This window comes from Symphodus melops, assembly GCF_947650265.1.
Source record: "Symphodus melops genome assembly, chromosome: 13".
Lineage (NCBI taxonomy): Eukaryota > Metazoa > Chordata > Actinopteri > Labriformes > Labridae > Symphodus > Symphodus melops.
Window position 1 is genome coordinate 13,106,279 of NC_136703.1, and position 19,767 is coordinate 13,126,045.

General features: G+C 40.5%; 2 protein-coding genes across 4 annotated transcripts; one reads left to right on the forward strand and one right to left on the reverse strand.

The window, feature by feature from the left end:
• Positions 1-493: 493 nt before the first annotated feature.
• lhfpl5b (LHFPL tetraspan subfamily member 5b) lies at positions 494-4,394 on the forward strand (the record flags this gene model as incomplete). 2 transcript variants are annotated; one of them, XM_079360224.1, is made up of 3 exons in its annotated part: positions 494-902; positions 3,236-3,511; positions 4,287-4,394. In XM_079360224.1, the coding sequence occupies 2 exons, from the start codon at positions 494-496 to the stop codon at positions 3,481-3,483; spliced, it is 657 nt and encodes a 218-aa protein (XP_079216350.1). In that variant the 3' UTR covers positions 3,484-3,511; positions 4,287-4,394. The 2 variants fall into 2 exon arrangements, with proteins under 2 accessions (XP_079216350.1, XP_079216351.1); XM_079360225.1 differs by lacking the exon at positions 4,287-4,394 and having other exon boundaries at positions 3,236-3,799.
• A 163-nt stretch (positions 4,395-4,557) lies between these two features.
• srpk1a (SRSF protein kinase 1a) lies at positions 4,558-18,704 on the reverse strand. 2 transcript variants are annotated; one of them, XM_079359922.1, is made up of 16 exons: positions 18,571-18,704; positions 17,904-17,958; positions 14,649-14,776; positions 14,334-14,442; positions 14,085-14,172; positions 13,819-13,906; positions 13,201-13,307; positions 11,550-11,715; positions 11,431-11,456; positions 10,998-11,223; positions 10,549-10,911; positions 10,292-10,392; positions 10,015-10,122; positions 8,760-8,829; positions 6,221-6,313; positions 4,558-5,958 (listed from the first exon to the last, which is right to left on the reverse strand). In XM_079359922.1, exons 1-16 carry the CDS (start codon positions 18,581-18,583, stop codon positions 5,774-5,776), a joined length of 1,926 nt encoding a protein of 641 aa, XP_079216048.1. In that variant the 5' UTR covers positions 18,584-18,704; the 3' UTR covers positions 4,558-5,773. The 2 variants fall into 2 exon arrangements, with proteins under 2 accessions (XP_079216048.1, XP_079216047.1); XM_079359921.1 differs by lacking the exon at positions 6,221-6,313 and adding an exon at positions 7,539-7,631 and having other exon boundaries at positions 18,571-18,701.
• Positions 18,705-19,767: the final 1,063 nt, after the last annotated feature.

Sequence of the window (19,767 nt, forward strand, 5' to 3'; positions counted from 1 at the left end):
AATTTTCCATAAGGAATGCCATAACAAGAGAAAGATGGTTAGTATGGTTATTCTTATCTGACCTAAATTAAGTCTGTTCTGCATTAATCAGAGACTCGGGTTACTCAATAAACTGAATCTTTCCACATAACATAAAGTTCGATCAAACAGCAGTATAGGGTAGTTTCTCTCTCACCCGGTAGGAAAAACTGTGTTTTCACTTTTGGGAACTGCATCGCCATACAGCTGTCAATCGCTGACGTCAGACCAGCGTTCAGAGAGGAGGCGGGTGCTGTCCAGGGTGCTGAAGGCTGAAACAGAACCGATATTGGAGAGCCGTTTCAGCCTAAACAGATGTTATATGTGTGGCGTTTAAAGACTACAGGATATCTGAATTACTTTTTTGTTTGCTTATAAAATGTTAATAATTTAAATCAACACAAGGGGTATTTAAGAAAAGTTTGGGTTTTTTTTCTAAAAGTTTTTGAAGTCAGACAATAACTTTTTTGTAAACATGGACCTTCTTCCGGCTCAAGAAGCAGCTAAAATCTACCACACTAACTATGTGAGAAACTCGCGCGCCATCGGCGTCATGTGGGCCGTGTTCACCATCTGCTTCGTTATCATCACCGTGGTGGTCTTCATCCAGCCTTTCTGGATCGGGGACAGTGTCAACACCCCGCAGGCTGGCTACTTCGGCCTCTTTCACTATTGCATCGGTAACGCGCTCACCTCAGAGCTCATCTGTAAGGGCAGCATTCTAGACTTTAGCTCCATCCCCTCCCCGGCTTTCAGGACCGCAATGTTCTTCGTGGGGACGTCCATGCTTCTGATTGTGGGCACCATGGTCTGCTTCAGCCTGTTCTTCTTCTGCAACGCCGGGAACGTTTACCGGATCTGCGCCTGGATGCAGCTGGCCGCAGGTGAGCAGACGTGTGGTCATCTGAACGTTCCTAGTGTTTTACTAGCTAATGTTAAACATAAAAAATACTGCATATGAAAAATGCATAAACGGTCTGTTTACTTCTATAACCACAATTTACCCCTTGAGGATGAATAAAGTATATAAAATAAATATAAAATATGGATCAACAAGAGTAGTACATCAAAATCATTCGTAGTTGATAATATCAGAACCAACCACGACCACTAGTTAAATCCCGGTTTCATTAGGGTACTTTCTTTATGAAATCATGAAATAACGTCATTAAAAATGTCCCATTGTGCTTAAGAAGTAGCCTACTGTAACTTTGAATACTGATATGCTATTGTAATATTATTTTGTCTTTTTACATTGCATGATTACAGTGATAAAAAAAGCAAAGTTTTCAGCCCTTTCTTTGAGGATTCAGCTCCATGTCCTTTTACATGGAGGAAAATAAAGGCATACAAAATCATACAACAGTGAAATAGTGAAATAGTGCAATTCTTGTATTTTTTTGTTATATTGGCAAGTCAAATCCAATAGATCCTAATGTTTTTTAAAGTTAAAACTACAGCTTTTAAGGTGACTGAAACTTTTTATGGTCAAAAATAGCTTGATAAAAATCCAAAATAACACATTTATTACATGTCAAGGATAACATCGCAGGAACATTTAAAGGTGAAATTTGTTATTATTCCAACATTGTGTTCATACTCAGAGAAACTGTAACTGGGTGAAGAAAGATGTCAATTTAATACTGATTATTTATTTTATGGCTTCAAATGAACTGGCATTACACCGAGAGTAATGATAATAGTGTATATGCTGGAAGATTGTCTACATAGAGGGATTGTATCAATTGATTTCATCAGTAGCAACTTAGTTACTTGGTCACCAAGCGCTTTAAGTATTAATTTAAGGTTGCTTTTTTAAAACATTTTTTACATAGGTCAGAGTTAAAGATCAAAGTCCATTGTGAAACATTAAGAGGGCAGGTTGCTACAACACTTATTCTTCTTTTTAAAAGTGCATAATGTCAGCTTAATTACAACTTTCAGGACCAAGTTTGTTCATTTTGTCGACAACAACTCTCAAAGCAGCACGTAAACACTGAAAATAGAGACTGAGTGAGACCTGTGTGTCTCCTGTGGCCGTGAGGTGATAAAGTCACTGAGTCGTGAGCTGCCTTCTCACCTCTCTGGTTTCAGCGTGATGTGTTTGTACTGTGATGCTCATCAGTGTGGGAGCCAATAAGGGATCCAGTTTCAGCACTGACACCTCTGATGGAGAATAACTCAAATGTAACACGAACAGGCGTTGCTGTGTTGTTAACTGATCTAGTCTTACAGCAAACGGATTAAAGGCAACCAGAGCCATGAGAAAGACTTGTATGACTAATAGTGGTGGAAGTTCACAGGTAGCTTCGCTCAAGTTAAAGTGCCTATATAACAATGAAAAAATACATTTTTACCAGTCAAACCGCTGCAATTAAAATAATTTCTGAGCCAAAGTGCAGAACTATCTTCAACTCTTCTTGGGGCGGCAGTAGCTCAGTCCATAGGGACTTGGGTTGGTCCCAATGTGGACCAACATGTGGAAGTTGGTCTGGTAGCTGGAGAGCACAACCAAGGTACCCTTGACCAAGGCACAAAACCCCCCACCAGCTCAGTGGGCGATTCCTGTGGGCTGCCACAACATCTCTCCATTAATGCACACTGCTTGTGCATATGTGTGATACAGGCCTGTGTGTGTCTTAGCAGAATTTCCCCTCAGGGGATTAATAAAGTATATACAATAAACAGTTAAATCCAGAGGGAACATATTCCAAATAACCAGTATGGCAGCCAACTGATTACATTTTTAAGGCGAGACACTACAGGTGAATAGGGTAAAAAAAATTAACTCACGGATATCAACAAGAATTAAGCTTGACCTTTCGATGACAGTAAACAGTTCCTATCGATATATCAGTTTCATTACAGATGTATTGATAGTAACATTTCAAAGTGTTAATATCCCCTGATTTATATATCAATCCAGCTTCACACTGAAAGTAGACTTTTTTCTCTGTAGTCCTTTAACTTGTATTTTATCATATCATACAGGAACTTTTTTTTTTTTTTTTAAGTGGAAGAACTTTTACCAGATGAAAGACCTTTCACAACAGTTGTATAAACCATTGAAACAGAAACATTGTGCATCCTTTGCCTTACTGCACTTATAACTTATAAGGGGACATCATTAAGCTCAGAAGGATAGCCCTCACAAGTATTTATTAATTCAAGTAGGTAATAATCTCACCACTTCTTTGTCCTCCTCCTCAACCCACAGCCGTGTTGATGGTGATGGGCTGCATGATCTACCCAGACGGTTGGGACGCTCCGGAGGTGAAGAGGATGTGTGGTCAGAGGACAGACAAGTACAGCCTGGGGAATTGTACGGTGCGCTGGGCCTACATCCTGGCCATCATCAGCATCCTGGATGCCTTGCTTCTGGCCTTGCTATCCTTCACCCTCGGCAACAGGCAGGACAAACTGCTGCCCGATGACTTTGAGGTGGAAGGAGGCGGTGAAGGTTAATGCAAACATGTTAAAGTTGTAGCTGCAGGTGAGAGGGAATTGAACTCAATATAGTCTTAGACTTGACATTTTAAGTCAGAATGTTTGTTTGAGTCATTTTAACAACGGAATTTGCTTAATAATGTAAGAAACAAACATTTGTAAGTGTACTGATAACAAATAATGATGTCAGTGTTCTTGTGTCCCAGTAAGCAAAGACAATGTAACAAGTGAAGCAGCATGAAAAATACTAACCTTCTGAAACAGCGAAGCTTAACATCAAATACTCCCAGAGTGTTACCTACTGCTGAAATTAAGCAAATGAATTAAATTAAAATTAATTTAAAATTTAAAAAGAAAAAAAGGTTCTTAGAAGAGCGAGTTCAGTTGTTAGAGCTGGTGCCCTCCAAAAAGAGGCTCAGGTTCAACTCCTGGTCCTGAGCTGTTTGATGCAGGTCAGGAGAGAGGCGGGGTACACTCTGGACTCTTCAGTCAATCACAGGGCTGATATATAGAGACAGACAACCAGCCACACTCACGCGTACAAGCAATTTAGAGTCACCAACTGGCACACGGAGGACATGCAAACTCCACACAGAGAAGCCCTTTCAGACGGGGAATTGAACCATGAAGTTCCTTACCGAGTGCAACATCCCTACTCCACTATCAGTCCCTTTCATTTTTTAGTTGTTTTTGACATGCTGGTTTTCCTGTTTACATCTCTTAATGTCGTTAGCTTCAGGTGTTAACAGACCACTGATATGGAGTGAGTTAGTAACTTACATTAAATAAAAATCCCAATGGGTTTTCTTTCCTATTTGCAGAGAACTCCTGATGAAGAAGATCCATGAGGAGCCCACTGTGATGCAGATGTACTTTGGGGAAAAAAACACAAACAACCAGAGAAGTCTTGATGAAGTTGAGATCAAACTGATCTTCCGACGTTACTTTTTTTTATGATCCTGACTTTGACTTTTTGACTTTTGATTAATAAACTTTAGAATGTCTTAAGATCTTCTCAAACCTGAAAACACCTTAAAAAAAAGGAATTCATTTCAAACATTTAATAAAATAAGAGAAAACATCTTGGCAGACAGTTTTGTATGAACATCTGTTTTATTGTATGGTGTGTAGTACAGTTTCGTAAATTAACAGCTCACACAAAAGCTAAGATCTCAAGAAACTGACGTCAATTTTGTTTGTTTTTTTGTTGTTGCTTTTCTTTCGCTCAACTTGAACAGATTAAGATAGTTTACTTTGATATGCTCAATTTGGACACCATGACAGAACACCAGATCTCACCATTTCTAAAAACAGTGACATTTTTGAACAGTTGGCCATTCATACAACCGAGCTCGAACACATCTTCCACACTTTATTAAAACACAGCTACCCAGCTAAATCATTTTAGCTACGATATAAGATTTGTTAAAAACTGTACATAACTGTCATTTACATAAAGGCAAACTCTTTGGTACAGATATATACAGTTTATTTCCACTTTTTTCCTTTCGATTGGGCTCCTGAACATGTCGTCTTGTTGAAACCTTTTAAAATACTATATTCCTGAATCGTGTTCGGTGTATGAGAAAACCAGCCTCCCATGAGAATGAAAGATCACTTTTAGAAGTCACTAACCTACACTAACAGATTTTTTTTTTTTCATATCTAAATAATATAACCTACTTCAGAGAGTCGATGTTAAACTACAGGGTCTATTTGCAGAAATGCTATTACCACAGTCAGTGTAAATGTCAGCCCAGTGTGCAACTTCTTTAGCCTACTTTACAAATACAAAATATATACCTTACATGTGTAATATAAGAAGAAATAACTCATTTTATAAAAACAACACAGCACTAATGAAAATGTACGAGAAAAGAAGTGAGAGCATGGTCTTTTAAAGGGGACAAAAATGACCAATAAAAGCTACATATCCTTGATTTGTTTGTATTTTAGTGCAGGAGTGTAACAAACAAGGATGAGTCACTAGCAGTACAATAACAGGTTTGCTTAATTGGATGGGTGAACGGAGCACAGCAGTTGGAGCCAACATGAGCACAAAGTAATATAACCCACTGGATTCCTGGACGTCGGCACACCGAGAGAAGAACCAACAAATACAAACATACACAGAAGCATTTAGATCAAAAAACGAAGAAGGTAAGAAATCCAAAACAACAAACAAAAAGAGAAATAAATATTCATCTGATATGCCCAAAACTGGAAAAGTGACCTGTTGCAGTCTCTGGAGGAAAAAAAAGGGTGTGGGGGGGTTAGGAAAGGGAGGTGCAATGGCAAGAGGTCTCCACTAGAGGGTGAGCCAGGGATGGCGCAAGCATTGAGCAGCTGTTGCTCTTTTCTCTGGGATCAGCTCGAGCATGGGAATCAGGAAGTCGGTGAAGCACTCGGCTTCTTCGCGGGGCCACTCGTACTTGTCGATCAGCACCTCCAGCAGGCCCCACGGCTTCAGCTTGGTTATGTGTTTCAAATCACCTGCACACAACCACAGACGCCGTCTCAGATCCATGCAACATCCTACACTGACGTTTACAAGGTATTTAAGAAAAAAGGAGTATGTTCAAATATCTCGGGAATATTTTTTAATATTACTCAATACATTGTCAATGTGTTAGAAAATAATTAATTAGTATAAAAAAAATGCATACTGTTAATACTCTTGCATAAGCAGCACAAGGCTATGATCTTAATAAAGAGAGAACCACTGCAAATCTTGACACTGGTACTTCTTTTTTACCTTTCTTGGTGAAAAAATCCTTGGAATATTTGCCATTCATTATGAGTTTGCGTGGGACACTCCCCAGCAGCTCAATGATCAGCGCTATATGGTCTATACGGTCGTGTGTAAAAGGAGAGGGAAAGACGAGACAAAAGAAACAGATTCATAAGACAGTGATCCAGTTAAAGGCCCGCTCAGGGGGGGTGGACAGAGGGGGGGCAGTGAGGAAGAGATCGGTCAAATGGGCAAGACAGTTGAAGAGGTTTGTGTTCAACATTGCCATGAGACAATCAAGAGCCATGAAGTCCTTTGCCTTTTTTTTTTTAATTCAAAGTTAAGAATCATGAGCTTCAGTTTGAGAAGAAATGCAAAGGGCTTCAAACTTAAATCCCATCCCGTCAGTAGAATTTCAAAGTAACATGGAGACAACTTTTAAGTTTTTTATTTCTCTACTTACAACTTAAAAAAATACTCCTAATACTATCAACTCCCTGATCTTTGAAAGAAAAAGGTTGAGTCATCAAACCTGCTGTTAATCTGATGAAGCTCGTTTAACGACAGCATCATGCTCATCGTCACAGAAACGTGCAGAAAAAAAAAAAATGCACCGACTCGACAAGGTTCTGCAGCACAGTGAGTGGCAGCGTGCTATTCCAATCATGGAGACTATTATTTGATCCACTTTAAGGAACACCCGCCTCTGTACAGGAGGCGTGCAACCTAACCACTCGGCCAACCGGTACCCCATTTCTTTTTGTTTGGTTTTCAGAAAACTATTCGAGATCGTATTCCTGATTATTAACTTTTTTTCTCTCATCTATTGGAGCTTGAGTCATTCTAACCATTTATTTTTCACAGCACTGTATTGGACTTAATGCAGCTCTCTCTGCTGTGTCTGAACTGTTTCAGCCTCTGGCTCAGTGTGGTCTCTTTATTTCTGATGTTCTCTTTTGTGTACCTGTTGTGTTGCATGCTACCGATCTCATTTCCTTCAGGATAACATTAAAGTTGAAGTCGACCTTACAACTTAATTAAATTCACGCCAGGGAATCAACACAGACTATGTCGAGCCAAGTTCTCTGGCAACAACAAAGAAGGAGCAGAGTGAAACACAGCTGGGCATTTTTTTTTGGCAGAACTTCGACTTGAATTAAAAGTCAGATGGCACCGATCAAAGTATCAGACACAAACAGGCCTGTGTTGAATATCTTGCCCACTGGCCTGCACACAACTTTAGTAGTTCCAAGTGTAGCAGGTGACAGGATCCCTTCTCCCCGCCACACACACCTCCAGTCCACTGTTTCCTGAGCGGGCCACAGACAGAGGGGTTTCATACCTCTCTTGTTGAAGTATTCCTGTGAGTATTTCCCACTCAGAGCATAGTGACGAGGGATTTTACCGAGCAACTCAATCATGAGAGCAAGATGGTCTGGAAATGAGGCACATCCCGGGAGGAGAGGGAAGACAGAAAAGTGAGAGGGTAAAGAGGGAGGAGATGGCAAACAGGAGAGGGGACAGGAGAGAGATGGCAAACAGTTATCTGGAACATTGATTAGGAACAATGGATGATGATGATGATGATGATGACAGCCTCATATGACACGAAGCACATGTAAGGGAAGCCTCTGTTATTACACATCAGCAGCTACAACAGGCAATGTATATGTCAAAGCGATTCACTTTTCAATGAAACATAAAATCATGAAGATGCAAACAAATTTAAAACCCATTTGAAAGCGCAGCCAACAACTCGGTATGTCGTAAAACTCGAAGAGCAGATGCAGGATGAGTGATGAGAAAATAAAAGGGAGAGTCTCACAACACGAGAGGAAACAGTGGAAGGATTAAAAAAAAAAAAAAAAAAAAAAAGCGACAGCCTCGTGAGCGAACATACTGTGGGTGAGAAATCAGATCCACAGCTGCAGGGCACGCGTTAGCAAGTCAAGTACAGACGCATCGAAATAAGCAGCATGCCAACATGGACATAAAGGACGTGAAAGGAGCAGAAACAGTGACATGTGAAGGGTGAGTGAGAAAGAGATAGGTGGAGGAAATGAAAGATGGCCCGGTCTCCAGTGTGGGGAGACTAAAATGTGGTTTGAGGTGTTAGAGAGGAAATAAACACAGGAATGTTGGTGCTCATCATCACAACCCTGATACGAAGGCTGATGTAAATACAAGGACATTTGGAAACACTGTAACGGAGTACCTCATTTCAGTGTTAACACTGTGAAACATTCAGGAAGGTACACTTCAGCTTATTATGTAAACTGAACAATTATTGGCAGTGTGGGGTGATAACTCGCCATGCCTCCTGTCAAACACTTCCAGATGTTCGGAAAGTTGAAGTATTCATGTTGGCAACACAACCCGTAATAAAACGCCATGAAGCTCATCATCGTAGCAGTAGCTTTCAACAGCTCACAACAATGCTAAAAGATCCTTACCATAGTCGCATACATTTGAAAAGTACTTCTAAATGCAGCACTTAATGTGAAGGCAGTAATAATAGTATCAAACAGAGAACAGAAATGGAAGAGGAAGTCCCGACAAATACCTTCATCCCTGGAATAATCTTCTCCAGAATGCGGTTCAAACAAGTAGTCCCCTGTGGCAAGCTCAAAGGCCTGAGGAGAGAGAGAGAGAGAGAGAACACAAACGGCATAAACACAGGATAAGACTCAGCTCCAAGACATTCCTCACACTGGCTACGCTTTCAGAACACGACTCAATCTCTGTGCGGTAGAATGCTGCTTTGTTATCCACTACCTGTCAGCACTTTGGTCCGCTCACGTTTTAAAAGAGAAAGTGTTTTTGAAATGTTTGATAAAAATAAACTGGAGAACTCCAATTCATTAATTATAAAGCTGCCACGCGTTCACGTGCAAGAGAGTTTAGAGGAGAGAAAAATGCAGGCGTGTGTGTCGCCTCGCTGAGTGCAGAGTTTTAAACGGTGCTCCGTGGAACAAAACCAAAAAGTCCCGTTTAAAGATAAAAATCCTTCTTGACTCGTGCGGAGAGAGCAGAATGACTTCAGCTTCAGAGAGAGAGAGGCGGAGATAAGGTCCACTGTCCGTACATGCTTCTTGTAAAATGCCCCGATTAAGGGGCCTTACTTGATTCAAAATCAAAGCTTCTCATTGCTGTGTTTTAATAATGTTAATGTACAGCCGCTTGCTGCAGACGCTGTGCTGAAGTCTTACATAAGAGAGTAACTTTTCAGAACAGGATATGCACACGTGGGGAAAAAAAGCAGTAAGATTAAAAAATTCATTATCTTAGAGGGAATACACACTTTTGATAAGGAATACAGAGCTAATATTCAAATATACCCTCAGATAAGAGTACAAACAAAAAGACTCTGGCACCACATCACACAGGGCCGACATTGAAACCAAAGTTTCAAATAAAAGCTGAGTCGACGGCTGATTGCAGTACTGATGTATTTTCCATTCCTCCTTTGTGATTCTTTGGGTCTGTTTTCCGAGGAGCTCTGTGATTGGATCCCAGAGATGCTGTTAAGACTACCACACTGCTGACATCATCTTTCATATTTGTCCATAATTCCCCAGTAGGGGATATTTGATCTGTGAAAACAAATAACTCTTGACAGGTGACTTCTTCTGCCAAATAAAATGAAAAGAATTTTCTTGACTAGCGGGCAGCAGTAAATTGATGCGACACAACCGATGCACATAAGCTACTGACATGCACGCCACTTTATATGCTGTGATCAGCTGATAATGATGTTGAAGCGATACACTAGTTGATCTCTGAAAGAACACAGTGTCATGACAGTTTTGGACGCTCACCATGCAGGCTGTGCTCCATATGTCGGCTGGTGTGCTGTATCCAGATCCAATGAGCACCTCTAAGGACCGGTACTGCCGTGTCTGGATGTCTTCCGTAAAGTGCTTGTGCTGAAAGAGGGAGTGAGAGATTTAAACAAAGTGAGATGACATGTAATGAACAGAGGATACAGATTGAGTCCTGTTACGATGGGAGAAGAACGCAACATATCCCAAGCTACATGACACAGGATTGGACTCTTACTGCGTCTTACCCTCAGGTGATTAGAGGTCTACTCACCACCCAGCAGGCATTTCCCAAGTCTGCAATCTTGACCTTGATCTTGTCTGCATTGAGTGGCTCAAGAGGGTTAACTAGCAGGGCTCCCGCTGTTTGCTTGCCTACATGAGAGCAGAGAGACACAGAGAGATAAGAGGAACTTCACATCCTATAAGGAACAGACAGGTGAGCAGTATTTTAAAGTTCACATCGCTGAGCTTTATTAAAGAGGAAACAGCGACCACAAATCCTCTTTTAACTGAGTTTGGCTGACTGACCGTTGCTCAGTCCTTCCTCGGTTGTATATTGGCCGTCGTCTTCCTCCTCCAGTAAAATGCTCTTCTCCAGCTCTCCCTCCTCCAAACCAGCGGAAAGACATCTCTCCCTGATTCCACTGCCACCACTGTCAGTGTCCTGCTCCTTGAGATCTGGGGAGTCTACACCATTACAGACGGAGTTGACAGTGGGCTCGTTGTGTTGCTCCTCCTGACTGGCACATTTCTCCGTGGGTTCTGTGTTGCCGTTGTGCTGGTCTTCGTCCCTCCATTGGGACTCTTTCTGGTCCACCTCCACGTGGCCGTTACAGTTTACTTCTGACAATGCTTCTGGTAGCGTCCTGATGAAATCTGCACTGAAGCTCTCTGGAGTGTGTGGGAAAGAACGATTACAGACTCAGGATTTTCATGACAGAACCTAAAACAAGAATTTAACAAGCGCAGCTTCTTACCCTCTATTTTCTCATTTGCTAGTTCCTGAAGAGACACCTGTCTCAGAGGAGCGCAGGCCCGTCCCTTTGGCGACTGTGGGTCCTCTTCTTCATCCTCTTCCTCCTCTCGGGTCTCTGTGGTCTTTTCGATCTCCTCCAGGTCCATGATGCACTTCTCCAGGAGCTCTGCCTGACGCTTCTGCTTCTTTTTTAACTTCTTCTTCTTGTTCTTGGACATTTTTACTGTCTGTCAACACACAAACAAAAGTACAAATTGAATTGAATTGTCTTTATTGTCGTTGTACCAGTACAACGGAATTTTCAGTACAATCCCTTAAAATGCAGATAAATAATTATTATTAATAAATAATTATTGTTGATGTTGGCTGAGGGAGTGCTTCAATGTGGGGGAAAAATAATTAAAAAAAAAATTAGAATTATGGAAAAGACGTACCTGTTTGGGAGCAGGCGCTGTGCTTACTGAAAAGAGAACATCCGATGAGTACAAACTGTTATCACACTGTGCTCATGAATATGAAGAAGAACATGTGTTTGAGTGCACGTCTCTCATACTTGCTGAACCTGAGGGGGGAGGGGCTCCAGCCCTCTGCCACTCTGTGGCTTCAGCTGCAAGCTTGCGGACGTAAGGCTCATCAACGCTCATCAGAATATTCTCTGGCTTGATGTCTGTGTGGATGATCTGACACTTTGTGTGCAGGTAGTCCAGGCCTTGGAGTACCTGAGGAGTGAGTAAATGGGGAAATTACAGTGTCCATCAACGGATTGCAAAAGTAATTTCTTAATATTTCAGTAACCTTTTGGGATTTCAGACGGCTAAAACATGTGGAAGAAAAGGCTGAAAATGGTGCCCAATTTTAAAAAAACCTTCAAGGGGATGAGTAGGGCTGGGTAATAAAGCAAATATGATCACTATCATATCAATAAATACTTTTTTTTTTTTTTAACAAATATTGCCAGTTAAAGAAATCTGCTCATCTTCAAAACAAAGCATCAAGGAATGATTATCAGCAACTTCCAGAAAAGGATGTTTCAGGTTTAAATCTCTTTCTATAATTTCTTGTTTAGCTGTGGATATCATTCATATATCATCATCTCCACTTTGTACAACAAGCTGCGCTGAGTGAGAAAAGTGAGTGTCAGGGCCATGTAGAGCCCCAAACTTCCTCGTTCTTCATCCGTCGAAACGAGCGAATGAGAGGGAAATGGAAACGGGGCATCGGGGTAAAAACGGCGAGCCGCGTCACGCTGTGTTTTCTGTTTGGGCCATATTAAAAATAATATGGGCAATGCTTCCATCCAAGTGAACGTTAATCTACGCCAAAGCTTCATGATAAACAAAATGACGTGCAGCATGGGCGCAAGGTTCGACACAGTAAGAAGTAAAATTGCATTTAGTACAGTACAATATTTAGTACAGTACAATATTTAGTACAGTACAATATTTAGTACAGTACAATATTTAGTACAGTACAATATTTAGTACAGTACAATATTTAGTACAGTACAATATTTAGTACAGTACAATATTTAGTGCGTATAATTGACTCGAAAGCAAAAACCGCAGGCTGTAAGTTGTTGATGTTTCTGCTGCGCAAAAGGCCGAATAATCCATTCATATTCAGGAAAAATGTCCAAAGTTGAGATGTGTGTGCTGCTGGTGGGTAGCTGTGGAGAAGATGGCGGCACGTCCAAACACAGTGGTTTTGTTTGGCTCTTCAAACTGATGCAGCATAGGCCATATTATCTTTATACTTCTTTGTGTACTAACACAATCGGAGCGGCCTTTATCTGTTGCATTTGAATTTACCACTGTGCTCCTGTTTTGTTTTTATCACCACTGTGTCTTATGGTTGCTATTTACTTTCTTAGCAAATCGACGCCTCGTTGATGACAGATGATTGTCTTCTCACAGCCCAGCTCTTGGAAATGGTTCATTTAAAAGGAGTTCTTGTAAAAGGCTTTTTATTAAGATACCAAGTGCATATCTTTTGAAATATATTGCTAAATAAGTCATGAATTCCATGTTGTGACTTATTTAATTCTCAAAATGGGCTTCTGATACTTGCTGAAAGTGCATGTGTTCAATCATCACAGACACTTTCCTCAGTATACAGCCTGGAGGCAGGTGCTTGTGGCTTCCACTTGACCTTTAAAAAGAGTCAGCAGTATAAAAAAGGTGTGACAATGAGGGTGCTTCTGTTACCTGTAGTACGATGCTCTTCACACACGGCAGTGGCAGCCCCTGGTAATTGGACTTTATTATCCACTTTAATAAGTGATGGCCCAACACCTCAAACACCATGCAGACGTCTGAAGATCGGAAAAGTTAAGATAATAATGCAGGACCAGTGAAGCCAAGCTGAAAGAAACTTGGGAGGCACAAACAGAAAGGACCGATTCATCCACCTACCTACCCTCTCAGGTAGAGGAGTGGCATTATTTATACTGGAAAGAAAGCAGGGCAGGTCACAGGAGTGCACACAGTACAGTGTTGTGAGGCAGTCTCATGTTACAGCCACTGCTATCCCTGTGGCATTCAGAGGATCTTGCTCAGCTTAAGTGTTGTGATAGGTGGAGGTTTTTTGTTTTGTTTTAAATACACCCATCACCTGTTGTTGACTTTGTTACTGGCATACTGCTATCCTGCTAAATTTGACACCACGGGAAAGAATGATTTACCCTTTGACAACGTCTTATTTGGACACACAACAAACTTTAGTTAATCCAAGTGGAAGTGATAAATAAGAATAAAATGCAAAGTCATAAAAAAAAAAAAACACCAGGTAGTACTAGGAAGCGTGAGTTGTTGTGTGAAGGATACGCGTTCCATTAACCCCAGAGATCTTGAAGTCATCTAGCAGCTGGACCACCATCTCCCGTTTGGGATCATCAGGGTCTGACTCTCTTACCTTGGAAAAAAGAACAGGAAATGTGATTCAAACAATAGGAGTTTATTCATGTCCAACTGGCACGTACAGGACGGTCAAACATGTCACTTTGTCACTGCAATGCATCAACACAAATACACAATAGGCCAAATAATAATAACATACAGTTAGTTCGTTTGAAATCAACTTAGCTACTTACAGATCTGAGGAGTTTGATCTCATCCACTGCTGTTTCTGTGTAGTGCTCGGCACTCTTCACCACCTTCATTGCAACAAACCTCTTCACCCTGCAACCACAGACCAAAAGATATTCGCTAAAAAGGAAGCACCATATGAGTTCCCGCCACATCAGTGTCACAGTTAGCTGCTATTGAATCTGTGTCTCACAACAGGCTTTAAAATACATAAAAAATAACGTCAGAATAAGCAGTAAAAGTTGTGCTCGTACTGGATGTCCCAGGCAAGCCACACTGTGGAGAAGTGTCCCCAGCCAAGTTTTCGGATCACGTGATATTTTCCGTTGTAAAGGTCTCCTACTTTCACGTGGTGGTAGCCACCTAAATCAGAAAGAAAGAGACAGTAAGAACATGCAACTCTGACTGTTGTAGCTGCCATAGAAAAGCCCAAACTGCATTACAAAGAAATGGCTTAAGTCCTTTATTACAGTAGAAAGAAAAGTATGAAGAGATACTTGCCAAACAAGTGATACCATCTGGTTAAGAAAAATAAACTGGTTCCAACGGTGTGTGGAAACAGGACTCACCTTTGCAGTAGTCATTGGGGTCCTCCTGTTCCTCGTCGTCAGAGCCAAGAATCTCCTCAGGTTCTTCAGGTTCCTGCGGTGAGGCCTCCAGTTGGGTAGGCTGTCGAGCTCTGGGATTGACTGGCTGTCTGATGGGACAAATAACATGCACATCAACAACCAGCAACTAAAGAAAACCTGTGATGATCAACAGCACATCTTCCATACAGTCTGTCTACACAAATTCTTAGGCCTCAACTCTGTCAATTCAACCACACCCACTTCCTGCACACAGCAATACCAGAATCAACTCTCCAAACAAAAGAAGAGCAGTTGACAGACCTTTAAACCTGTGACTGAATGATGTCATCTGTTTGTCCTTATCCACTCAATTTAATGTAGAAGAAACTTAAACACGATTCACAATGTTATTGACTGTGAATGAAATATATATTCTTTAAGAAGGATTGTTCACAGTACAACTAGCTACATAAAGATGGGAGATGGAGTTTAGAATCTAAAGCCTGAAACTTCTAAACTTTAGATAAGACATCTACTACTAGTTTGTGAGGCTACTCATTTGTAGTAGTGTGTTTACTGTCTGATTCACCTCACCCCGACCTACAGGCAGAAGTTAAAAACTGCTGAGCCTGCAGTAAGGACTGTGAAGAGATGGACACAGGAGTCAAAGCAGGAGTTAAAGGCCTGCCTTAATGACACTGATTGGAGTGTTTCTGAAGCTGCATCAGCAGACCCCAACCAACTCACTGATACTGTGGCGTCTCACATCAGCTTCTGTGAGGACGTGTGTGTACAGACCTAGACATCCTGCACATACAATAACAACAAGCCCTGATTTACACATCAGCTTAGGGAGCTACGTCGGGAAAAGGAGGAAGCGTACAGGAGTGGGACCTGTTCAAGCAGGCGGGGAACAAGGTGACAAGGGAGATCAGGGTAGCTGAAAGGAGCTACGCTGAAAACTGCATTTGAATTTCTAGATTTTTTTTAAGCTGTTGCTGAACTGAAGCAGTCACAACCTTCCTCCCACATCAGATCTACACAGACTATTCGACTTCCACAGATCTCACACAAGATACAACATCAAGGTAATATTCAAAGACATCGGTGCTGCAGGCAGTATTTTCTAATGCACAGCTATTCAGCTGTCAACAGGTCAGAACAAGAATGGCTTTGCTAATTTTAGCACAGTCCTACTTTAGGTTGAGCGTGCAACGTCCAACTGTATCATTCAATTAGGACGATATAAAACCCTGCTGAATCAGGACTTGTTGTTGGAAGGTAATTCTGTATTTGGATTTTTTTTTGTGGTTGTCAGGTGGAAGATATCAAAGATTTAAAACTTGGACTTTTAGATAAGAGTATTCAGAATCAGTATTTAGACATTAATGCACAACAAGGGGAAGCCGGGAACGCATGCAATGGATTTTTATATTAAAAATAATTAAATATGTGTTATATATAATATAAATGAAAGTCATTGCATATTATATTTTAGGTTTTTGGAATTTTTGTATGCATGTTTTCACTGATAAATACCAATAAAAGATCAAAGACCAAACAACAGGAATGCCTAGCAGAGTTGTACATGTTGACTCAAATATAAGGCCTCTCATATGTGAATAAACTAGCTTCTTTTTAGGAAGCATGTATCATACATGCAAACATTTCATAAGGATTATCCCATATTTAAGGTTTCATTATTTTTGGTTCATTTAAAGATAAAACAGAACAGTTCCAGGCTTTGAACCGAGCAACACAGTGATAACCTTTCTGATGTGTGAAGCAGAAAACTGATCAGAACATCTCTAAACACAATATGATGCATTCAGTTATATCATAAAGTGATACCAATGGTATGTGAAGCAGGTAAGCACTGTATCTGTGTATATATGAACAACAGTCTCTAAACTGTTTGCCAAGTGTTTGGTAGCTAGTATTAACTTAAAAAGCCTAACAGCCTGATGTTAGTTCTTCCACGGAAAAGATTAAGGCTGCTCATCTCCATGGGAGCTAAGAGAGCTGGGATCCCATTCAAATCCAATCCTAACTGGTCTGTACCGTCTGAAAAGTGGGCTAATGGTTTCCACGTAGACGGCAACTGACTTATTCGTTCCTAACGTGGTTAATTAAGGCAAAAGATTTTGGACAACTTCGGATTTTAACAGAATTTTTATCTTCTGATATCTTTTTCCTTTTGAAATACATATACTACTCCTGCATCACAGAAAGGATTGTTATACACATTTGTGAAAGCAGCAATCTGTACTGGTGATAAAAACAGAAAAAAGATCAGCCACAGCTCCGTGTTGACTAATGAAAAAACCAGAGGAATAAACGCAGCGCCAGACAAAAGTGACATAGAAATCTTTCCATGACAGTAAAATAAAACATGGCTGCCTTCATTTTGAATGATTGAGCCGATTTTAATGCAGCTCTTGAACTGATATGTATACCAAGCACCGGTTCAGGATAGCATCTACAGCGTCCTCAGCGAGTGCTTCTGCTCCTCCGCACATATGGTTCTCACCATGCAAGGATAACTGTGGCATGCGATGGTTTAGTTATATTTAGCTTCTGAGCATTAAATGAGTCTTACGTCTGACAGGCATGCCATGAAGATAACGCTGTCAGGAGGTGAGTATCTGCAATAGTGCCGCTTTCTGTGAAACACCATGCTTCGGTGGACTGATGTGGGCTTCTTCATCCTCTGGTTTTAAATATAGCACAGGCCGTTATGCAACACTCCAGAGGATACCACCGATGGCATGATAAGTAGATTGTTAGGTACACCTAAACAATCAGTATGAGAGATTGACCCTTGCATGCATAGTCTATTCTGAGTCCTCTATGGAGCATAATCTTCTTGTTATAGACCATTTCATCAACGGTACTGCACATACTATAAGGACAGTTTTCAAATGACATCTCATCAAGATAATCGTTCAAATAACTAATGCAGCTGCCCTTCTTGCTTGAACTCCACGCACAAAAAGCTGTGAACAACAACCACGGTGCTTAGTCTAATTACTCTTCTGGGGTATTTTAATCAGTCTTTCACTTTCAAATATGTGGAGCATGCACAGGGGAAAACATTTCAGCCCAAGCATGCAATCACGGACTGTTAGTCCATGTTTAAGTATGAACACACAGCACGTGTGTCACTGCAACAAACAGCCCCCTCTTCCAGCTGACATAAATCATGAACGCATGCTAATAGTGTGTAATTCAACATGGAGCTTAGTTGGGACTCACTTCTTGCTGGTCTTCTTCGCTTTCGCCCTCTTCTTCCTCGCCTGTAGTGCCAGAACTGTCAGATGAAACCAGAGAGCATTATTATTCTGCCATTGTCTGGAGGAGGATGACACTGTCTGAGCTACACTTTACCTACAGCTCAGAAGTCATGTTGTATTGAATTTATTTATATACTGTAGACTAAACACATGTAAGCAGCCGTGTCAGTTTATCTGTGTGTGCCAGATACACAGTTTGATATTATAAGCCATCTAACGTGAAGTTACATCACTAAGCTACCCACCTATCGAGGTTACATTTCTCCTAAAAAGACATGAAACGATAATGGAGTAATTCCAGTCACTGAATGGGGCTAGGTGTAATGTTAATACATCTACTGTCAGTCAATATTGTCGCTTTTAGGCAGTGACACAAACAGAAAGCGCAATATAACTAAAGGTAGCTAGCAGGATTATCCTGACATGTCTCACTGAGGCTAACGCTAATGTCTAGAAAGCTAGCGTAGCTCAACAGAGCGTGACAGAGACGCGTTCATTTAAATCACCGTCTAAATGTGTGCAGCTCGGCTTCACCTTACATTAGTGCCTGTGTGTATTCAACTGCAGTGTGAGCACACATGGGTTAACAGTTGTCGTACGGTGTGCAGCGTGTCGGTGTAAAGATTTACCTTTTCTCTCCATGTTGGCTGGATCCGTAGCCTAGCCGTTAGCTACACCAACAGTGATCGAATGTTCCACGCATGCGCACTGGTTGGTTCAGCTGAAGCGGAGCTTCCCCACCTGAGAATCACACAAGCTTTCAGTGAAGCTGCAGGCTGGTGAGGACTGGGAAAAAGCCTGGTACAGTTTATGGCAATTTGGTACTAATATGAATTTAAATTATCTTTTTTATAGACTATCTTTACATTTACAGAATTACATGTGCTGCTAAATGTTTTACAATTCCTCAATTCATTTAGCAGATGCTTAATGTATAATAGAATTGTACATTAAAGTTGGTTCAAGGTCCTGAAAAACTTTAATATTGTTTTATGTTTTCAAATGATTAGCCCTAAATGAAGGAGATCTCTTCTTTTTGCTTTTATTTAACAAGGACACATGCAATGAAAATTTCTTCATGCAGAATTAAATACAAAGTAAATAAATGGCAATCAAATTGTCTTGGCTTATTTGGCTTGTATTCAATTGAAATACTTAAGTTTACATTATAATTAAATACTGAATGTTAATTAACAGTGGAGACTAATTTGTCAATAGTTTACATTGTAATATAACTCGTAGCAATACAAACCACCATGAGCATTAATGATAAAGCTCGCACCCCTTATTGTCCTTTTACAGTCAGACTGATAAGTATAGTGGATACATTTTTTTTTAATTACTTCAACATTTTAAACGTGACCTTTCAGCACTGTATTTTCTTCCCACCAAAATATGTTTAAATGTTTATATTACCTCATAATATCAGGGTCTGGTTTCAGGGTATTATTTCAGCATGGTTTTATCAGAATCTTGAAAACAGATGCTTCATATGAATTTGAAATTTCTAATCCAAGTGGCACTTTGAGGACATTCTGTAGATGTAGACAAACCATACAAACAGGTGATTCATAGTAAAAAAAAAAAATCCTATTAATTTGAGGACCTTTTTTTAACTTGCCAACATCTGTTTTTAATTTATCAACTTTGCTGAGGAGCCTTTAGCAGTAGTCACCATTGTGTGATTTAACGTCTAACTGTGCATTAGGTAAAAGCAGGGGAAACATAATTTGGTAAAAACAATCATTACTTCGTTCTCAAGTAAAACCCCTAAGGAAATGCTGAAAAGTATTTTCAGAATAGAAAATGAAACAATGCAGATGAAA

Coding starts and splice junctions, on each gene's coding strand:
- srpk1a (XM_079359922.1), bottom strand. Junction 10,393..10,548: donor CGAGGAAGGACTGAGCAACG/GTCAGTCAGCCA, acceptor GCTCTCATGTAG/GCAAGCAAACAGCGGGAGCC. Junction 5,959..6,220: donor GGATTTTTTCACCAAGAAAG/GTAAAAAAGAAG, acceptor GGTTGTGTGCAG/GTGATTTGAAACACATAACC.